Source organism: Rhinopithecus bieti, unplaced genomic scaffold, assembly GCF_001698545.2.
Source record: "Rhinopithecus bieti isolate Rb0 unplaced genomic scaffold, ASM169854v2 scaffold_20150, whole genome shotgun sequence".
In the NCBI taxonomy this organism is placed as follows: domain Eukaryota; kingdom Metazoa; phylum Chordata; class Mammalia; order Primates; family Cercopithecidae; genus Rhinopithecus; species Rhinopithecus bieti.
Genome location: NW_016810565.1, coordinates 237,778 through 256,801, shown reverse-complemented (window position 1 = coordinate 256,801; position 19,024 = coordinate 237,778). Strand labels below are relative to the sequence as shown.

At 37.0% G+C, this 19,024-nt stretch overlaps 1 protein-coding gene across 5 annotated transcripts in view; it reads right to left on the bottom strand.

The window, feature by feature from the left end:
* The window catches only part of CHEK1 (checkpoint kinase 1), a 30,273-nt gene that overhangs the window by 4,995 nt on the left and 6,254 nt on the right, over nt 1–19,024 (bottom strand). For all 5 annotated transcript variants that reach the window (XM_017892305.1, XM_017892306.1, XM_017892307.1 and 2 more), the window contains 6 exons: nt 16,939–17,127; nt 14,666–14,770; nt 12,630–12,725; nt 6,615–6,723; nt 6,248–6,425; nt 5,874–6,005 (listed from right to left, as the gene is read on the bottom strand). In XM_017892305.1, the coding sequence (XP_017747794.1) occupies nt 5,874–6,005; nt 6,248–6,425; nt 6,615–6,723; nt 12,630–12,725; nt 14,666–14,770; nt 16,939–17,127 (809 nt within the window). The remainder of the gene's footprint in view (nt 1–5,873; nt 6,006–6,247; nt 6,426–6,614; nt 6,724–12,629; nt 12,726–14,665; nt 14,771–16,938; nt 17,128–19,024) is intronic.

Sequence of the window (19,024 nt, the reverse complement as noted above, 5' to 3'; positions counted from 1 at the left end):
AAAAAAAAAAAAAAAAGAAAAGAAAAGGAAAAAAAATCACTAAAAAAACAACTACATCAAACAGTAACAAACACTGGCAAGAGGGTAAACTGACTTCTAGAGTTGCCACATATTGCCACAATATGTCCAGTTTTCAACAAAAAATTACAAAGTATGTAAGGAAACAAAGTGTGGCCTATATAAAGGAAAAACAGCAACCAAAACTGTCCCCGAGGAACATAAAGAAAGAATAAAGAAAAGTGGACAGAGTCTAAGAACTGTGGTACATCAAGTATCCCAACAATACACATAATGAGTCCAAGAGGGAGAGGAGAGTTAGGTACCAAAAAAAAATCTGAAGAAATAATGGCCAAAAACTTCCCAAGTGTGATTAAAAACATTAATTTACATATCCGACAAGCTCAATGAACTCCAAATAGAATGAACAAAGAAATTCACGCCAAGATACATCATAGTCAAACTGTGGTCAACAGAGAAACATAAAAGCAGCAAGAGAGCAGCAGTGTCTCACATAAAAGGGATCCTCAGTAAGATTAACAGCTGATTTCTCATCAGAAACCACAAAGGCTTGAAGGCAGTAGTGGCATAATCAAAGTGCTGAAAGACAAAAGTTATTAAGAATTCTATATCCAGCAAAACTACCTGTCCAAAAAGTGGAAGATAAATTAAGGCACTTTAAACCGATAAGAACAGATACTACATTTGATCTTAGCCAAAAGGCTGAGAAGCGATTTTTTTTTGAGACAGTCTTGCTCTGTCACCCAGGCTGGACAGCAGTCGTGCAATCAGATCACGGCTCACTGCAGCCTTAATCTCCCATGGCTCAGGCTATCCTCCCACCTAAAGCCTCCCCAGTAGCTGGGGTTACAGGCGCACACCACAACGCCCTACTAATTTTTTAAATATTTTCAGTAGAGATGGGGTTTCACCATGTTGGTCAGGCTGGTCTCAACTCCTGGCCTCAAGTGATCTGCCTGCCTCAGCCTCCTAAAGTGCTGTAATTATAAGTGTGAGCCATGACACCTGGCTAAGGTACTTCAGATTCAAAGACACAAATAGGCTAAAAGGAAAAGGAAAAAAAAAAAATAGAGCATGGAAACAATAACCAAAAGAGAGCTGGTAGCTGGGTATGGTGGTATATGCCTGCAGTCCCACCTACTTGCGAGGCCAAGGCAGGAGGGTCACTTGAGCCCAGGAGTTTGAGGCTGCATTGCACTATGATCGTATTGCAAGTAGCCACTACACTCTAGCCTAGGCAACATAGTGAGACTCCATCTAAAAAAGGAAAATACACAAGATAGCTAGTGAGCTGATATGGATATACTAACATTAGACAAAATAAACAGACTGATGAAAACTGTCAATTTAGCTGGGCGTGGTGGTGCACACCTATAGTATCCACTACTCAGGAGGATCACTTGAGCCCAGAAGGTCAAATCCAGCCTGGTCAACACAGAGAGACTGCATCTCTACAAAAACATTTTTAAAAAGTTAGCTGGTTATGGTAGTGCACACCTGTAGTACCAGCTACTTAAGAGGCTGAGGTGAGATGATCACTTGCGCACAAGAGGTCAAGGTATTAATATATTATATAAATAAAGGGGAAAAAAATCCACATGATTATCTCAATAGATGGAGAAAACATTTGACAAAATCCAATACTCTTTCATTATAAAAACAAAAACCCCACAGCTAACATCATACTTAATGCTGAAAGACTCAAAACTTACTCCTAAGATCAAGAACAAGACAAAGATGTCCACTCTATTTCTGTTCAATATAATGTTGGGAGTCCTAGCCAAGACAACTAAACAAAAAGAAGCAAAACGCATCTGGGTTTTTAAAAAATAAATAAATAAAACAATTTCCTGTATCTCTATTGATAAACAATGTAATTTTTTTTTTTTTTTTTTTTTTTAGATGGAGTCTCACATTATCGTCCGGGCTGGAGTGCAGTGGTACGATCTCAGATCACTGCAACCTCTGCCTCCCAGGTTCAAGTGATTCTCCTGCCTCAGCCTCCCGAGTAGCTGGGATTACCGGCACCTGCCACCACGCCCAGCTAATTTTTTGTATTTTTAGTAGAGATGGGCTTTCACTATGTTGGCCAGGCTGGTCTCAAATGCTTGACCTCGTGATCCACCCGCATTGGCCTCTCAAAGTGCTGGGAATACAGGCATGAGCCATCACGCCTGGCCAAATAATGTAATCTTAATATATAAAAACACCTAAAGAATTGGTCAAAAAAACTACTGGAGTTAATGAATTCAGCAAATTTTCAGGATACAAGATCAATACACAAAATTCATTTGCATATATACTATCAATGAACAATTTGAAAATAAAATTTAAAAATTCCATTCACATCAGCATCAGGATTAAAAAAAAAAAGAATAAACGGGATTACATTTAACCTAGGAAGTGCAAGACTTGAACATTGAAAAGTACTAAATATTCTTGACTACTAAATATTCTTGAAAGAAATTAAAGACCATAAAAAAATGGAAAAAAAGGTCCCATGTTATTGGATTGGAAGAGTTACTATTACAGGTTTAGCATCCTTAATCCAAAATCTGAAATTCAAAATGTTCCAAACTCCAAAACTTTTCGGGTGCTGGCATGATGGCACAAATTGAAAATTTCATACCTGGTAAGTTTGCTTTCTGATAGTTCAATGTACAAACTTTGTTTCATGCACAAAATTATTTAAAACATTGTATAAAATTACCTTCAGGTTATCTGTATAAGGTATATATGAACCACAAATAAAATTATTCATGTTTCAACTTGAGTCCCATCTGTAAATTATCTCAATATGTATATGCAACTATTCCAAAATCCAAACAAATGTAAAATCCACAAAACTTTTGGTCCCAAGCACCTCAAATAAGGAATACTCAATCTGTACTAAAATGGAAATACTCCCCGAGTTAATCTACAGATTCAATGTAATCTCTTTTAAAATTCCAAATTTTTTTCTTGCAGAAATAAGATAATTCTAAAAGACAGAAAAACAAGGGGCCACAAATAACCAAAATACCTTGAAAAAAAGAACAAACTTGGACAACTCATACTTTCTAATGTCAAAACTCACTACAAAACTACAGTAATCAAAATAGTGTGGTAGTGGCATAGCATAGACGTATAGATCCATGAAATAAAGAATTGAGTCCATGGGGGAAGAAAAAGAAAAGAAAAAAAAAGAATTGAGAGTCCAGAAATAAACCCATACATCTATGACCGATTTGTTTTCAGCAAAGGTGCCAAGACCATCTAATAGGAAAAGATGTCTTCAACAAATGGTGCCGGAAAAACTGAATATTCACATACAAACATTTGCATTTGGACCCTACCTCATACTATATACAGAAATTAACTCAAAATGGACAAAGACCTAAATGTAAGAGCTAAACTTTAAGACTGTAGTCCCAGCTACTTACGAGGCTGGGACTCCTAAAAGAAAGCATAAAGTACAAATCTTTACAATTTTATATTAGGCAACAGTTTCTTAAATTTGGCACTAAAAGCATAGGTAACAAAAGAGAAATTATAGATCCACTGGAATTCATCAAAATCTAAAACTTGTGTACATCAAACGACACTAACAAGAAAATGAAAAGAATGGGAGAATTTTCTCCCACAGAATGGGATATTTGCAAATCAGGTATCCAACAAGGTTCTAGCGTCCAGAATGTACAAAGAACTCTAACAACTCAACATTAAAAACAATTCAGTTAAAATATGGACAAAAGATCCAGATACTGTTATAAAGAAATGGCCAATAAGCATGTAAGAACATGCTCAAGATCATTAGTCTTTAGAGAAAGGAAAATCAAAAGCAAAATGAGATAACACTTCATACATACTAGGATAGCTATAGCAAAAAGGGGAGGCAATAAGTGTTGGCAAGGATGTAGAGAAATTGGAACCCTCTTACATTACTGATGGAAATGTAAAATGGTACAGATGCTTTGGAAAAATCATTTCGCAGTTTCTCAAAAAGTTAAATGAAGAGTTACCATCTGCTCCAGCAATTCTACTCCTCCATATATATTTAAGAAATTAAAACATATGGTCACACAAAAACTGGTACAAGATTATTCACAGCAGTATTACTCATAAAGACCAAAAAGTAGAAACAACCCAAATGTCCATCAATGGATGAATGGATAAACAAAATGCAGTACATACACACAATGGAATATTATTCAGTCATAAAAAGGAATAAAGTACTGATAAATGCCATGAACCTTGAAAACATTATGCTAAATGAAAGCAGACAGACCCAAAGGACTACATGTTATATGATTCCATTTGTATAGAATGTCCAAAAAGGCAATCCCTGAAGACAGAAAGTAGATTTGAAGTTGCTGGGAATGGAGGAAGAAAGGAATAAGGAGTGACTGCTAGGTGGTACAGCGGTTTTGTGTGTTTTTTTTTTTCCCCTGTGGTGATGCAGCGTTCTGGAATTAGGGGCGATGGTTGCACAATCTTGTGAATATACTAAAAAGCACTGCATTTTACATTTTAAAATGGTTAAAGTGATGATTCTTATGTTAAGAAAATTTTATCTTTGAGTCTACCTGAAAAAAGTGAATCCCCTATGTGAGTAAGAAGACTATCAGGCTGACCTCAGATTTCTACACGGTAACAGTTTCCCCTTTTAATTTTGAAAACTCAAATCTACAGAAAAATTGAAAGAAGAATACAATAAATAACCATATACTCTTCATTGGCCTTATCTACTAGATATGTGGGTGTTTATTTGCCTTTATGTAATTGTTTGCCCTTTATTTTTTTAAAATTTTAAGCTGAAAGAAGGTATCACCTCACTTCAACTTTGCTTCCACATGTTTCTCCTTGGAACAAGGGCATTCTCCTACAAACCACAGTATTATCACACCTGAGAAATCTGATGCTGATACAAAAACATTACCTAATATACAGTCCATATTCAAATTTCCCCAATTGTTCCAATAATGTCCGTTACAGTTTTTTTTTTTTTTCAAATATATGATCTAGTGAAAGACCATGCACTGCACTTAGCTATCAGGCCTCTTTAGTCTCCTTCAATACAAAACAGCTCCCTATTTGTTTTTCATTGACATTAACGTATTTTTGAAAAGCCTTAAAGACAGTTTAGAATACCAATGTTATAACTATGTTCTAATAATATAAACAATAAAAATTGACGAGTGCAATCAAGGGAGATGCAAGAAAGTGTGGGATTGCTAATGTGTTCGTCTTTCACGGTAGGCAGTCAACCATTATTGTCTACAGTTTAAATATATACAGTTTTTAAGAAAATAATGATTCCAGCTCCCTAACATTTTTAATAACAATTAAAAGGTCTTTTAAGAAATATTATTTTAGGCCAGGCACAGTGGCTAAAAATAAAAAAAAAATAAACAAAACTTAAAAAAAATATTATTTATTAAGGTAGAGAACACTTAGTTTCTTTTTCAAATTAACTGATTACTTTGTATTTTTATGTTTGTTTGGTTTTTTTGAGACAGAGTCTCACTCTGTCACCCAGGAGGGAGTACACTGGCAGGATCTCGGCTCACTGCAACCTCCATCTTCCAGGTTCAAGCAATTTACCTGCTTCAGTCTCCCGAGAAGCTGGGATTACAGGCATGCACCACTATGCTGGCTAATTTTTGTATTTTTAGTAGAGACAGGGTTTCACCACGTTGGCCAGGCTGGTCTCAAACTCCTGACCTCAGGTGATCTGCCCATCCCGGCCTCCCAAAGAGCTGGGATTACAGGTGTGAGCCACCGCCTGTATTTAAAAAATATACTAATGATAGCTTTTACTCAAATATTTCAATTTTTCTTCAGGAAAAGGTATAATGAAAATCAATGAAACACACCTGATTCATACAACTCTTCTTCCATTGATAGCCCAACTTCTCACAAGTCTCTTTCAGGCATTGATAAGATTTGTCTGCATCCAATTTGGTAAAGAATCGTGTCATTCTTTTGACCAACCGCTGCCAGGGGTTCTACATGTCAAACAGAAGACAACTGAATAAATCCATTATGACTAAAGACAGTAATATCATAGCTATTTAGTCTGACTTAAAATTCTTTTGCATGAAGGCCTCCCTCCTCTCTTTCTTCCTTGACAAAAAAAACCATGTGATTTAAAAGTTATATATCTAAGATTTACACATTAAAAAAGGACTTTAAGACAATAAAAAATAAAGAGCTGCCATTATTTATTAAAAAAATGAAATTCCCTCACCTGTGAGGATCCTGGGGTTCCAAGTAACTGACTATTCAGAAGCATATGATCAGGACATGTGGGCTGGGAAAAGCTGATCCCTTGTACCAATTTATCAATGTATGAGGGACTGGTATCCCATAAGGAAAGACCTGTGCGTGGTTCTGGCTGAGAACTGGAGTACTTCACATTTTCTTCACTAAGGCATTAAGACAGAAGGAAACATACATAAAATTAAATCTATCAGGCCTTTCTTATATCACACAAAAGTTCTCATGCTTACAGTATTATGTTCATTAATGTCGAATATTAGGAAAAAACACATACGTGTATTATTCTTCATGGGGGATACTACAATCAAAAACTACTTAATCTTTATCAGTCTTACCTAGAAGCACTGTTTACTGGAGAGAAGTCCAAATTGGATTGAATGTGCTTAGAGAATCCACTGGGAGACTCTGACACACCACCTGAAGTGACTCGGGGCCTTTTTGCCCCTAAAAAAGAAAACAAATACAAATGCTTTCAAGTCTTCTATGCAAATATGTTTTTAAATTAACTCAACTGGCAACCTGAAGAAGTAAAACTACGTCTAAATCTATTTATTTAACACAAAATTTTTATAAAATATAAAACAAAGCCTTCCTATATGATTTTATAAAAAATGTGCCCAAGTTATAAAATTACTAAGACTCATTTGTCCAATTAGGTATTTTACAATACCTAAGTATGACCTGTAGGCATGTTCAAAGTGTGGCGCCAGACACAATCTTTTTTTTTTTTTTTTTTTTTTTTTTTTTGAGATGGAGTCTCGCTCTGCTTGCCCAGGCTGGGAGTGCAATGGCGCCGGATCTCGCGCCACTGCAAGCCTCCACTCTCCCAGGTTCACACCATTCTCCTTCCTCGCCTCTGAGTTATAGCTGGGGACTTACAGGCGCCCCGCCACCACACCCAGCTTTTTTTTTTTTTTTTTTTTTTTTTTTTTTTTTTTTTTTTGCTATTTTTAGTAGAAGACGGGGTTTCACTGTGTTAGCCAGGATGGTCTTCATCTTCCTGATCTCGTGATTCCACCCGCCCTCAGCCTCCCCAAAGTACGTGCGGTGGATACAGCGTTGTGAGCCACGTGCCTGGGCCCAGGTCACAATCTTAACAATCTTAATGGCATCTTTTGTGGGTAACAGAACAATGTTCTATGAAGACGACAGACCTGGCTAAAGGACTAGAACTTTTTAAAATAAAAAATAATTTATGATAATAGCAATAAACATTATGAATCTGTTCTAGCCAAAATTCTTTGATTCCCTGGAAAAGCTTTACAAAGAAGAATATTATATGGAAAATGACACCACCGTAAATTTATGGTTACAATCCCTAGCCAAACCTCAATATTGCCAGATAATTCTATCTGTTTCTCTAGTTTCCTTTCCTTTTCTCCACAAGGATCATTTCAAAACTACACTTTTCTGTAATTCCCAAGACTACCATCCAGTACCTATACTACTACCTTCCATTTTGGAGAGAAAGCCATTAGACAAAAACTACATCAACTTATCCCTATCAAATCTAAGTTAATTGTGTTACTATACATCCTTTCATCCCTTCCCTTCTCCTATCGAATGTTCATCTCTCTACTTGTGCTTTGGAGCCTATACCCTTCTACCTCCTCAGGGATCTTGATCCTGTTACTTATTCTTTGTCTTAGACTGTCAGCCTTTTCCTCTCTACAGGATCTATACCCAAACCACTTAAACAGGCTTAAGTTTCTTTTTTTTTTTTAAATGCTTAAGTTTCTTTTTTAACCTGCTTTTTATTTATTAATCCATCCACTCAAATATTTTATTAGGTCTACTCTGTGCCAGGCATTATTCTAGGTATTAGGTATTCAGCAGTGAGCAAAATAGAAAAAAATCCTTGACCTCTTAAATCTTACATTCTACTGAGGAGAGACAAAATAACATAAAATAAATTCAAATAAAGTTAAAAATAAGCTAAATGGTGGTAAGTACAATGGAGGAAAATAAAATGAAGAAATGTGTTGGATTGCATATATCCACAAGATAGTGAAAATTTTTAAAATTTAAGAAATGTGTTAGAGGGAAGGGGATATCATTTTAAATAGCATGGCCAGGAAAGGCTTATTGGAAAGATGACACTGTAGTCAATATCCAAAGAAAGTGAGAGAATAAGACATGCAAATAAGTCCCGTTGGAAAAAGCATTTCCAGGCATAGGGAACAGTCGTTACAAAAACAGTGAGGTAGAAGTATGCCTGGAGCACTTGGAGAACAATGAGAAGACTGATACAGCTATGACCAAAGGGGAGCAAAGCAGAATTGAGGTCAGAGAAGTAATGTAAGGGACAAAACTGTGTAAGAACTCACAGGTCATCAGCTGATTTTAGCTTACACCATGGGTGAGAACTAAAGCTTTGGAGGTTTTGGGTAGAACGGTGATATATTCTAATTTATTTTTAAATCAGAACACTCTGGAAAGATATCATAGTAGTTAGGAATGATAGGGTTGCCGTGGACGTGAAAAAAGGCAATCAGATTCTAGAATTTTAGAGGTTAACAGAATTACCTGGTGGTCTGGATGTGAAGTAAAGAGAATGAGAAAAACGAAGGATGATTCCAAGGTCTCTGATCTGCATAACAAGAATAATGCAGTTGCCATTAACCAACAAGGGAAAGACTTTGAAAAGAAATGGATTTGAAAAGAAAAGATCAGTAACTCAGTTTGGAATTCATCAAGTTTCAGATGCCTCTTAACATTCAAGTGAAATTTCAGAAGGCAGTTAAGACCTGTAAGTTTGGAATTTAGAGGAAAGGTCTAGGTTGATATACATGTGACGACTATCAACATATAGTTTTATTTAGAGCCATGAAACCAAGTAATATTACCAATGGAGTGAGTGTGGAGAAGAAAACACAGGAGATCCATAGATTCAGCCCTGGAGAACTCCAATAGTAGGAAGCTGAGTAGATGAAAGAAAACCATCAAAAGAGACTGAAAAGGAGTGACCAGTGAGGAGGACGAAAATCAGAATAGTGTAATGCCTGGAAGCCAAATGAAGAAAGTGTTTAAAGGAGGGCGTGATCAGCTGTATAAAATACTGATGAGATACAAGAGGTCTGAGAACTGACTACAGTAGTCCCCACTTATCCACAGAGGGATATGTTGAAGTGGATGCCTGAAAGCACAAATGGTACCAAACCCTATATATGTTCTTTTGATCTAATAACCAAAACAGCTACAAGCAGGTAGCACATGGAACGTGAATATACTAGAAAAAGGAATGATTCACATCCCAAGTGAGATGAAGTAGGACAGCACAAGATTTTATGCTACTCAAAATAGCACACAATTTAAAATCTACGGCAGGGCATCGTGGCTCATGCCTACAATCCCAGTGCTTTGGGAGGCCGGGGTGGGTGGAATGCTTAAGCCCAGGTGTTTGAGACCAGTATGGGCATCATGGCGAGACCAGGTCTCTACCAAAAATACAAAAAGTAGGTGGGCACAGTGGCTCACACCTGTAGTCCCTGCTACTCAGGAGGCTGAGATGGGAGGACCATTTAAGCTCAGGAGGTAGAGGTTTCAGTAAGCCGAGACCACAGCACTGCACTCCAATCTGGGCAACAGAGCAAGATCCTGTCTCAAATTAAATAAATAAATAAATAAAACCCATCAATTGTTTACTTCTGGAACTTGCCATTTAATCTTTTCAGACCTCAGTTGACCACAGTGGACTATTACTTTGAACTTGGCAACATCTTCCAAAAATCACTGTGACTTTTGGCAACGAAACAGATGAAACTGAAAACTAGTTTTGAGGTGTTAGAAATGAGAAGCAATTTTAGGAACGTTCAATTGTGAAGAAGATGGAATGGTAGGGAAAAGTGGAGTTAAGAGAAATTTTATTACCATAATGATTTGATTTGATTTTAAAATGGGAGAAAAAGCATGTAGGTATGCTGATGAGAAAGATCCAGTAGAGATGGCCAAATTAACGTAGGAGAGAGAGAAAAATTGCTAGACAAAGTCCTTGAATAGGTAAGAGAAAGACCTGGCTTATATCTGGAGCAGTTTACCCACAGCAATACAGGACAAAGGAGAATACATGAACATAGAGGCAGTTAGTGTGAGGGAGATGGTGGTGGGAGCTTGCGTTCTCTTGTGGCTTTCATTTCCCAGTAACACAGGAAGCAAAGTGAACAACTGAGAATGAGGATGGGGAAGAAGATAATAAAAGTTAAAGGACCAGGTTCAGTGGCTCACACCTATAAACCCAGCACTTTGGGAGGCCAAAGCAGGGGGATCACTTGAGGCTGAGTTTGAGACCAGCCTGGCCAGCATGGCAAAACCCTTACTAAAATTATAAAAATTAGCCAGGTGTGGTGGTTCGCGCCTGTAATCCCAGCTACCTGGGTGGCTCAGGCATGAGAATCACTTGAACCTGAGAGGCAGAAGTTGAAGTGAGCCGAGATGGCGCCACTGCACTCTAGCTTGGGTGAGTGCAAGACCCTGTCTCAAAAAAAAAAAAAGGAGAAACGTATTATAAAAACATGATTTAGAACAGGATAGTGAAAGATGTGGGGAAATGAAGCCCCAAAAATGCCAGGCAGCATTAAAGGCCCACTTGAAATTAGTAATCCTGAATTTAAAGTAAAGATTTTTGGGTATTTTTCTCCCGCTGCAATCCATTGTGCAGGTACAAGTGTGGAGTACGTAGAAAACTACTAGATTAAACCAGAAACTACTTACTGGGTTTTACCCACTAAATATGATGAAGAGAGAAAGGGATAAGGAAATTGAAGATGATGAATGCAAAGCAGTCATTTATAATGACTAACCTAAAGATTTAAGATAGGTAAAGATGAAATCAAGGACCTAGAGAGGGAGCAGGTAAGAGACTGAAGAGATAGAATTAATTAATTGCAAGTCCAGATAGAGTCAAAGGACTGTTTAAGTCAGAATATTAAGGGAGGAAGTCAGAAAAATTATACTGGTGATCAGTGCAGAGCGTTCAAAGACAACATCACCACAGGAGAGAAGGTCAAGTAACAGTGAAGTCAGGATATTAGGAGGATGATCCAAATAAATATTTAAATCACCAAGAATCATGATGAAAGTTACATCAAAGGTATATACATCAATGGAGAATATGATAGTATGGCAGAAATTTTAATTGGGGGCTCAAAAGTTAGAGGGGAGAGACATACAGGAAGATAGGAGAAAGTGACAACGAAAAATAAGGAGGACACCTGTGCCATATCCAGATCAAAGGACATGAGGGTATGGGAAAGAAAATACCTACCACTTCAGAGGAAGCAGTGTCCTCAGGGGAGAATTGGACTTTAAGTTAGAACAACGAGAAAGAAACATGCAGAGAGGTATTAAAGAAGAGTGAATTTTTAAACATTAACTCTTTTCTGTCCATGAGGACAGAGTTAAACATTAATTCTTCTTTAATAACTCTCTGAATGTTTCTCATTCATAATCTCTAGTCATTGTCCTCTCTCCTCCCATTCACAGCCTAACAGTCCGATCAATACTAGTTCTTAAATTTCTTTGGGATCATCTCATTTCTCCAATACCACTGCCCTAACCTACTCCAAGCCACCATCTTACCACAACTAGACAACTAGCAGAAAAACCTACAGTACCCTGAATCTTTCCCTATTCATAAAAAACAATGGGGGCGGGGGGGAAGGTCGTCAGACAGATATTTTTAAACCAAAGATATGACTATGTCATATTCTTGCTTAAAATCTCCCAAAGGTCTCCCCAGTGGTCTTAAGTTAAAGCCCCAAATCCTTAACATGGCTTACAAGGTCTTCTTCCACAAACGGGCCACTAGCGACCTCTCTGTCCTCATCTCAAACCTCTCTTCCTCTCCCACTTCCCTGTTCACTCATTCACTCAACAAATATTTAATGAGTGCCTGTGGTGCACCATATGCTGTGCTAAGCACTGACAATACAATGATGAACACAGCAGACATGGCTCGTGCCACACTGATCTTTCAAGTTTCTCAAATGCATCAGACTTTCAAAACTCTACGAGTTTTCAAATACTGCTTCCCCTGTTCAGAATCAAATCTGCCACTTCCTTTGCCTGGCTAGCTTCCCTTTAACCTTCAAATCTTAGATTTAATGTAATTTCTTCAGGAACAAAAGTCTTCCCTGTCCCTTAGACTTGGTCAAACACTTAGCTATAGTACCCTGACTTTCCCTTTTACAATTATTAATAAACAAAATTATTTTTATATTTTTTTCCTACTAGACATTATAATCTCCATGAGGACAGCGATCATAGCCATCATGTGTTGTTGACTTGTGATAATGACTTTGCAACTACCTTTTCTTCCACAGAAAAACAAACATGTAGTTTAAGGATATTACCTTTCTTGAGGGGTTTGTTGTACCATCTATCTTTTTTGATGTCTGGAATGGTAATTCTTGCTGATGGATTCTCAACTAGGATTTTATGCAGCAGAGCTAAAAACAAACATTAAGACAACATTCATGGAAGAGTCATGGAGATTCGAGAAGCCTATGGCTTGCGGTAAGAAACACATTTTCTCTTGGCCTACTTATGTCTAAATATTATTTCTGGGGAAGAGAAAGAATTAAAGCTACTAAATTATTGCTTTAATTTCATGCAGTTTTTTTCTCTGCTGCTGTCTATATCTTGGAATAGACTTCCCTTGATCTGATTCTCAATTGTTTGCAACTGAGAACAAGAGCCAGGTGGAAATGTTTCTCCTCATGTGACAAGATTAACAAAAAGATACAGAAACCCCCTTATCCATTTTCAATACTGAATTTCATTACTTCAATGTCATGTTCTCACGTGACCTCCTTATTCAGTTTTATAATGAACATTTACTTACCAGTAACTTTTAAAGAGACAGTAATCTAACCATCCTAAGGTATCTTGATTTTCTTGAGAAAAAATTCATATATCTCCCTACATCAAAATTATTTCCTAATGGACCAAAGATTTAAATGTAAAAATGAAGCCATAAAACCATTAAATGAAAAAATAGGGAACTTTTAAATAGTAGAGGTAAAAGACCTTTCCAAAGACATTACAGTCAGGGACCACAAAGGACAAGATAATAGATTTGAATGTCAATATAGCAAAACAAAATGAAAATAAATGATAAATTGTGAAAAGTATTTGTAACAAGTGCAAAGGTCAATATGTTACAAAAAAAAAAACAAAAAACTTCGAACTGGTAAGAAAAACAATATGCTTGACAAAAATGAGCAAAATAGACAAAAAACTAACACGTAAAGTGTATACAAAACTAACACGTAAAGTGTAACTTCATTAGTATTAAATTTAAAATAAAAATAAAAGACTATCATTTAAAGGCCTGTTAGTTTTTCTTTTTTTAATGTAAATTGATGAGACTGTGATGAAATGGTTCGAACTTTCAGGAAGCAATTTGACAAAATAAGCCATAATAATAAAAACTACATCTTTTGATGCTGCAATTTTGCTTCTGGGGATTTCAATGAACAATTTAAGGGTATGTGTCATGATTAAGTTACACAGATACTTATATCTCTTTTGTATCTGTGAAAATTTAGAAAAATCTCCAACAGTGATTAAAAGAGTATCATAAGGCATATGCACATGGCAGAATATCATCACAGCCTTTAAAACAATGATGTAGACCTACAATTATAGTCATGGAAGAATGTTCACTGCACATTAAAACCAAAAACAGTTACAAAATAATAGTGTGATCTCATTTTGTATAAAAACACATATAAATAATATACATACATTCATTTTACATACTCATGGACCACATTAATGATGTTTCAGTCAAGAATGGACCACATGTATAACAGACAGTCCCATTAGATTATAACACTGTATTTTTACTATATTTTTCCTATATTTAGATACACAAATACCATTATGTTACAATTCCTTACAGTACTCAATAGAGTAACACGCTATAGAGGTTTGCAGCCTGGGACCGATAGGCTATACCATATAGCTAGATTTATAGTAAGCTGTACTATCTAGATTTATGTAAGCATACTCTACGATGTTCACACAATGATGAACTCACCTAATGAAACAATTGTTAGAGTGCATCCCTATAATTAAGCAACAAATGAGTGTATTTGTAACAAAGTATAGCACATGTGAAAACTTTTTTTTTTTTTTTAAGTAAAAGCCACCTAAGAGCACAGATTCAAGTTGCTCTGAATATACTCTCCCCAAAATATTTTAAAACCTATGGCAGAGTTCTGGAACTAAAGAGTTATTTTTTCCTTAATTTTTACTTACAGTTACTAATTTATCTACAAGATTCATGAATTATTTATAAGTTTAAAACAAAAAAATAAGAAAAAATTCAAATAGCACAAGACTTTAAGAAATGAGTACTCTTTCACTCAAGATATCCAGTTACCTAGAGGAGCAGAATCGATTTTTTTCCAAGGGTTGAGGTATGTTTTTTTTTCTTTCCAGTCAGAATATTCCTGACAGCTGTCACTGGGTTGGTCCCATGGCAATTCTAAAAACAAAGCAAGTCTCAGTTTTTTTTAATGTTCAGATTTCAAGGAAAAATAGTAATATAAATCCACGAAACGTTTCCTTTGAATTAATTCAATGTGGTTTTCAAACTAAGAATCCCAACTTGGCCACTGCACTCCAGCCTGGGCGACAGAGCAACACTCTGTCTCAAAAAAAAAAAAAAAAAAAAAGAATCCCAACTTAGAAACTTTAGAGGCCCTTCAAAGATAGATGAATCAGAGCAGGCATGGTAGCTCAGGCCTGTAATCACAGCACTTTGGGAGGCTGAGGCAGAAGGATTGCTTGAGCCCAGGAGTTTGAGACCAGCCTGGGAAACATAGTGACACCCTATCTCTACAAAAAATAAATAAAATTAGCTGGTCGTGGTGGTGTGCATCTGTAGTCTTGGCTCCTGAGGAGGCTAAAGTGAGAGGATCACTTGAACCTGAGAGGTCAAGGCTGCAGTGAGCCAAGATCACACCACTGCACTGCAGCCTGGGCGACAGAGCAAGGCTTTGTCTCAAAAAATAAAATAGTAAAAAAAAACAGATGAATCACTTCTTGCCCTAGACTTGTTTTCAAAAATGGTTACGTGATTCATAGGAGAGATAAGTGTTGTGAAATTTCGTAACTATGTATGTCTCATCTTAAAAAATCTTTGAGATTATAAGTAAGTTACTATTTGCAATGTAATAAATATTTGTGTCCCCCTCAAAAGTCATGCTGAAATCCTAACTCACAATGCAATGGCATTTGGAGGTGGGGCCTTTGAGAGGTAATTAGGTCCTGTGGATGGGACCCCTCAAAAAATGGTATTAGTGCTCTTATTAAGACTTTATTAGTGTCTAATAAGGGCTCGTGTGCCCGGCCAATATTGTGCCTTCATAGGGCACTAATTACGTAATCCCAGCACTTTGGAAGGCCAAGGTAGGCAGATTACTTGAGCCCAGGAGTTCAAGACCAGCCTGGGTACCATGGCAAGACCGTCTAAAACAAAAAAACACAAAAAATAAGCCAGGCATGGTGGTGCACGCCTGTAGTCCCAGATACTGAGGGGAACTGAGGTGGGAGGATCGCTTGAGCCTGGGAGGTCAAGGCTGCAGGGAGCCTTGAATTGTGCCACTGCACTCCAGCCTGGGCAATAGAGTGAGACCCTGTCTCAAAACAAAAAACACAAAAAACAAAACAAAACAAAAAACAGACACAATGTCTCACAACATCTGGTCATTTTAAAAAAACAAAAAAACAAAAAACAGCACTTTGGGAGGCTGAGGTGGGTGAATCACTTGAGATCAGGAGTTTGAGACCAGCCTGGCCAACACGGTGAAACCCTGTCTCTAGTCAAGATACAAAAATCAGCTGGGGTTGATGAGGCGTGCCGGTAATCCCAGTGACTCAGGAGGCTGGGATAGGAGAACTGCTAGAACCTAGGAGGTAGAGGTTGCAGTGAGCTGAGATCGTACCACTGCACTCCAGCCTGGGTGACAGAGCAAGACTCTGGTCTTAAAAAAAACAAAAACAAAAAAAACGCAATAGGACCTGCTTCTGCTCTCTTGGCTGTCCACCATGAGAGAGCACAGGAATACAGCCATCTGCAAATCAGGAAGAGGGCCCTCACTGAAACATGACCAGGTTGGCACTCCTAATATCATACTTTCAGCCTCCAGAACTGTGAGAAATAAATTTGTTGTTTATAAGCTATGCAGTCTATGATACTTTGTTACAGCAACCTAAACTGATCAAGAGACTATTAAAATACTACTATAGAAGCTGGGTGCCATGGCTCATGCCTTTAATCCTAACAGTTTGGAGGCCAAGACAGAAGGTTTGCTTGAGACCAGGTGTTTAACACCAGCCTGGACAACACAGCAAGACCTCATCTCTACAATACATTTTTAAAACTTAGCCAGATGTCTTGTGGCAAGCACCACTGGTCCTAGCTACTTGGAAGAGTGAGGCCAGAGGATTGCTTGAGCCTAGAAGTCTGAGGCTGCAGTGAGCTATAATAGCTCACTGTACTCCGGTTTGGACAGCAGAATGAGACCCTGTCTCTTAAAAAAGAAAACAAAAACTATTATATAAATATGAATTCCTTGGTTTATTTCATTTATTTCAGTATAACTAATCTGACTTTTTATAGGAATTTTACCATGATTAAAGAGCTCTTACCTCCAGCGAGCATTGCAGTAAGTACTATTCCACAAGACCAAACATCAACCGGTTCTGCATGAAATTCTCTTCTCTTCAGAAGTTCTGGAGCAACGTATGGTAAAGTACCACACATCTTGTTCAACAAACGCTCACGATTATTATACCGAAATACTGTTGCCAAGCCAAAGTCTGAGATTTTGAGGTTATCTATACCAAAAGAAAAAAAGACGGCACTGAATAAAAATGTTTTGCAAACAGATATACTTACAAGAATTAAGTTTTATTGAAAAAAAAAATCACTGGTGTTACTTAAGTTTTGTAGAACTTCTCTTAAAATAAGCAAAATAGACCAAATGAAAAATATATATATATCATCATCTATGCTAAAAGTAGAAAGAGGCCTCATCTCTTCTATTAACTTAAAAGAAGTATAACCAACATGCAAAGCAGTCTGGACCAGATTAAAGCAAGAGGTTGGAGTCAGAAGGTGCTGCCCTTCAGGAAAAGAGCACTCTAAACCTGAGCTGAAAGCAAAGCAAGGCCCTTCATCAGGCAGGGTGGAAGGCAGGAAGGAAACATCAGTAATATGCTAGGCACAACTTTCTCAGCAGCAAACAAACCCAGCTGGCAGAAGAAAATATGTGAAGACAAACCAAAATTTAACAAACCACAATAATTATTTTCTTTTTCAAAGTACGGAGTCTGAGAAAAGAGGAAAATTCTGTACAAAAAAAAATTCAGAAGACCAAACATACACCCTAACTTCCCATCTTCAACACACAAAAACTGCAGGCAGGACTTAACTTATATTTAGTGAATATCTACTATAACTTAGTGACAGACACTATGCCAGCCAATGCAGGTAGCAGATAAATCAGTGAAGACTGACAATAGAAGACTGTTACGAAGGTTATAAAAATATAGAGCACTACAAGATCTTAGAGCAAAGGAATCTAACCCAGTCTTAAGAGTTAGAAAAGGCCTTCTATTATCAGAGGGCAATCTGGCAAAACATACTAAAATGTGAAATATTCACTCTTTGAACTAGCAATTCCCACTTCTATATCCATAGAAATAATCCCGCAAATTCACAAACATAATATCCATAGCAATATTATTTGTAAATAAATGTCCATCAATAAATGATTAAATCTTACAATACGTTTGCACAATGGGAAATGTGGAGGTAGGTTTTGAAAAAAATCAACAAGGTATATCTATACATACTGACACGAAATAGCGTGTAAGTGGGACAAAAAGGCTAACGGCATAAAAAATATTATAGCATGGCCCAATTTTTATATTGGCCCTTTACACAAATTGATAAAAGTCATCACTGTCCTACTTTATTTTTTAAGTCAGAAGCAACTTAAATGTCTCAAAATAGGGGACTGATTCTTTAAAAATCAAGTACATTCACACAATATGTAAACCAATGAAATGTTTACCTCCATCTGACTGAGGAGGTAGCTACTGTGACTATCCTTTTTTTTTTTTTGAGAAAGGGTCTCACTGCTGTTCAGGCTAGAACAGCAGTGTGTAGCGGTGTGATCATGGCTTACTGCAGCCTTGCCCTCCTAGGTTGAAGTGATCAATCCTCCTGCTGCAGCCTCCCAAGTAGCTAGGACTCCAGGTGTATACCACCATGCCTAATTTTTAAAAAAATTTTTCATAAAGACAGGGTCTACGTTGTCCAGGTTGGTCTCAAACTTCTAGGATCAAGTAATCTTCCCACGCCAGCCTCCCAAAGTGTTGGGATTACCGGCATGAGCAACTGCACCCAGTTATCTTTTTAATAGTTAAATATGACACTATCTGGACAAACCACCAAGATTGAGTTCCAAATTACTTATGAGTAGTAATCACTTAAAATACTAATGGATGACTAAAATATTTTTTGGACTTCGTTTTGTTATGTCTGCAACGTAATACTGAGCTATGTTAGAGAACTGCACATAATAAAATTTAAATTTAGGAATATGTTTAGCTCTTAGAAAAAGAAAGGAACAATATATTTGTGATGAAATAAACAGGAGGGCATTAAATACTGGTAACATTTTATTTCCTTTTTAAAAAGACTCCTAAATATTAAACAGAAACAAAG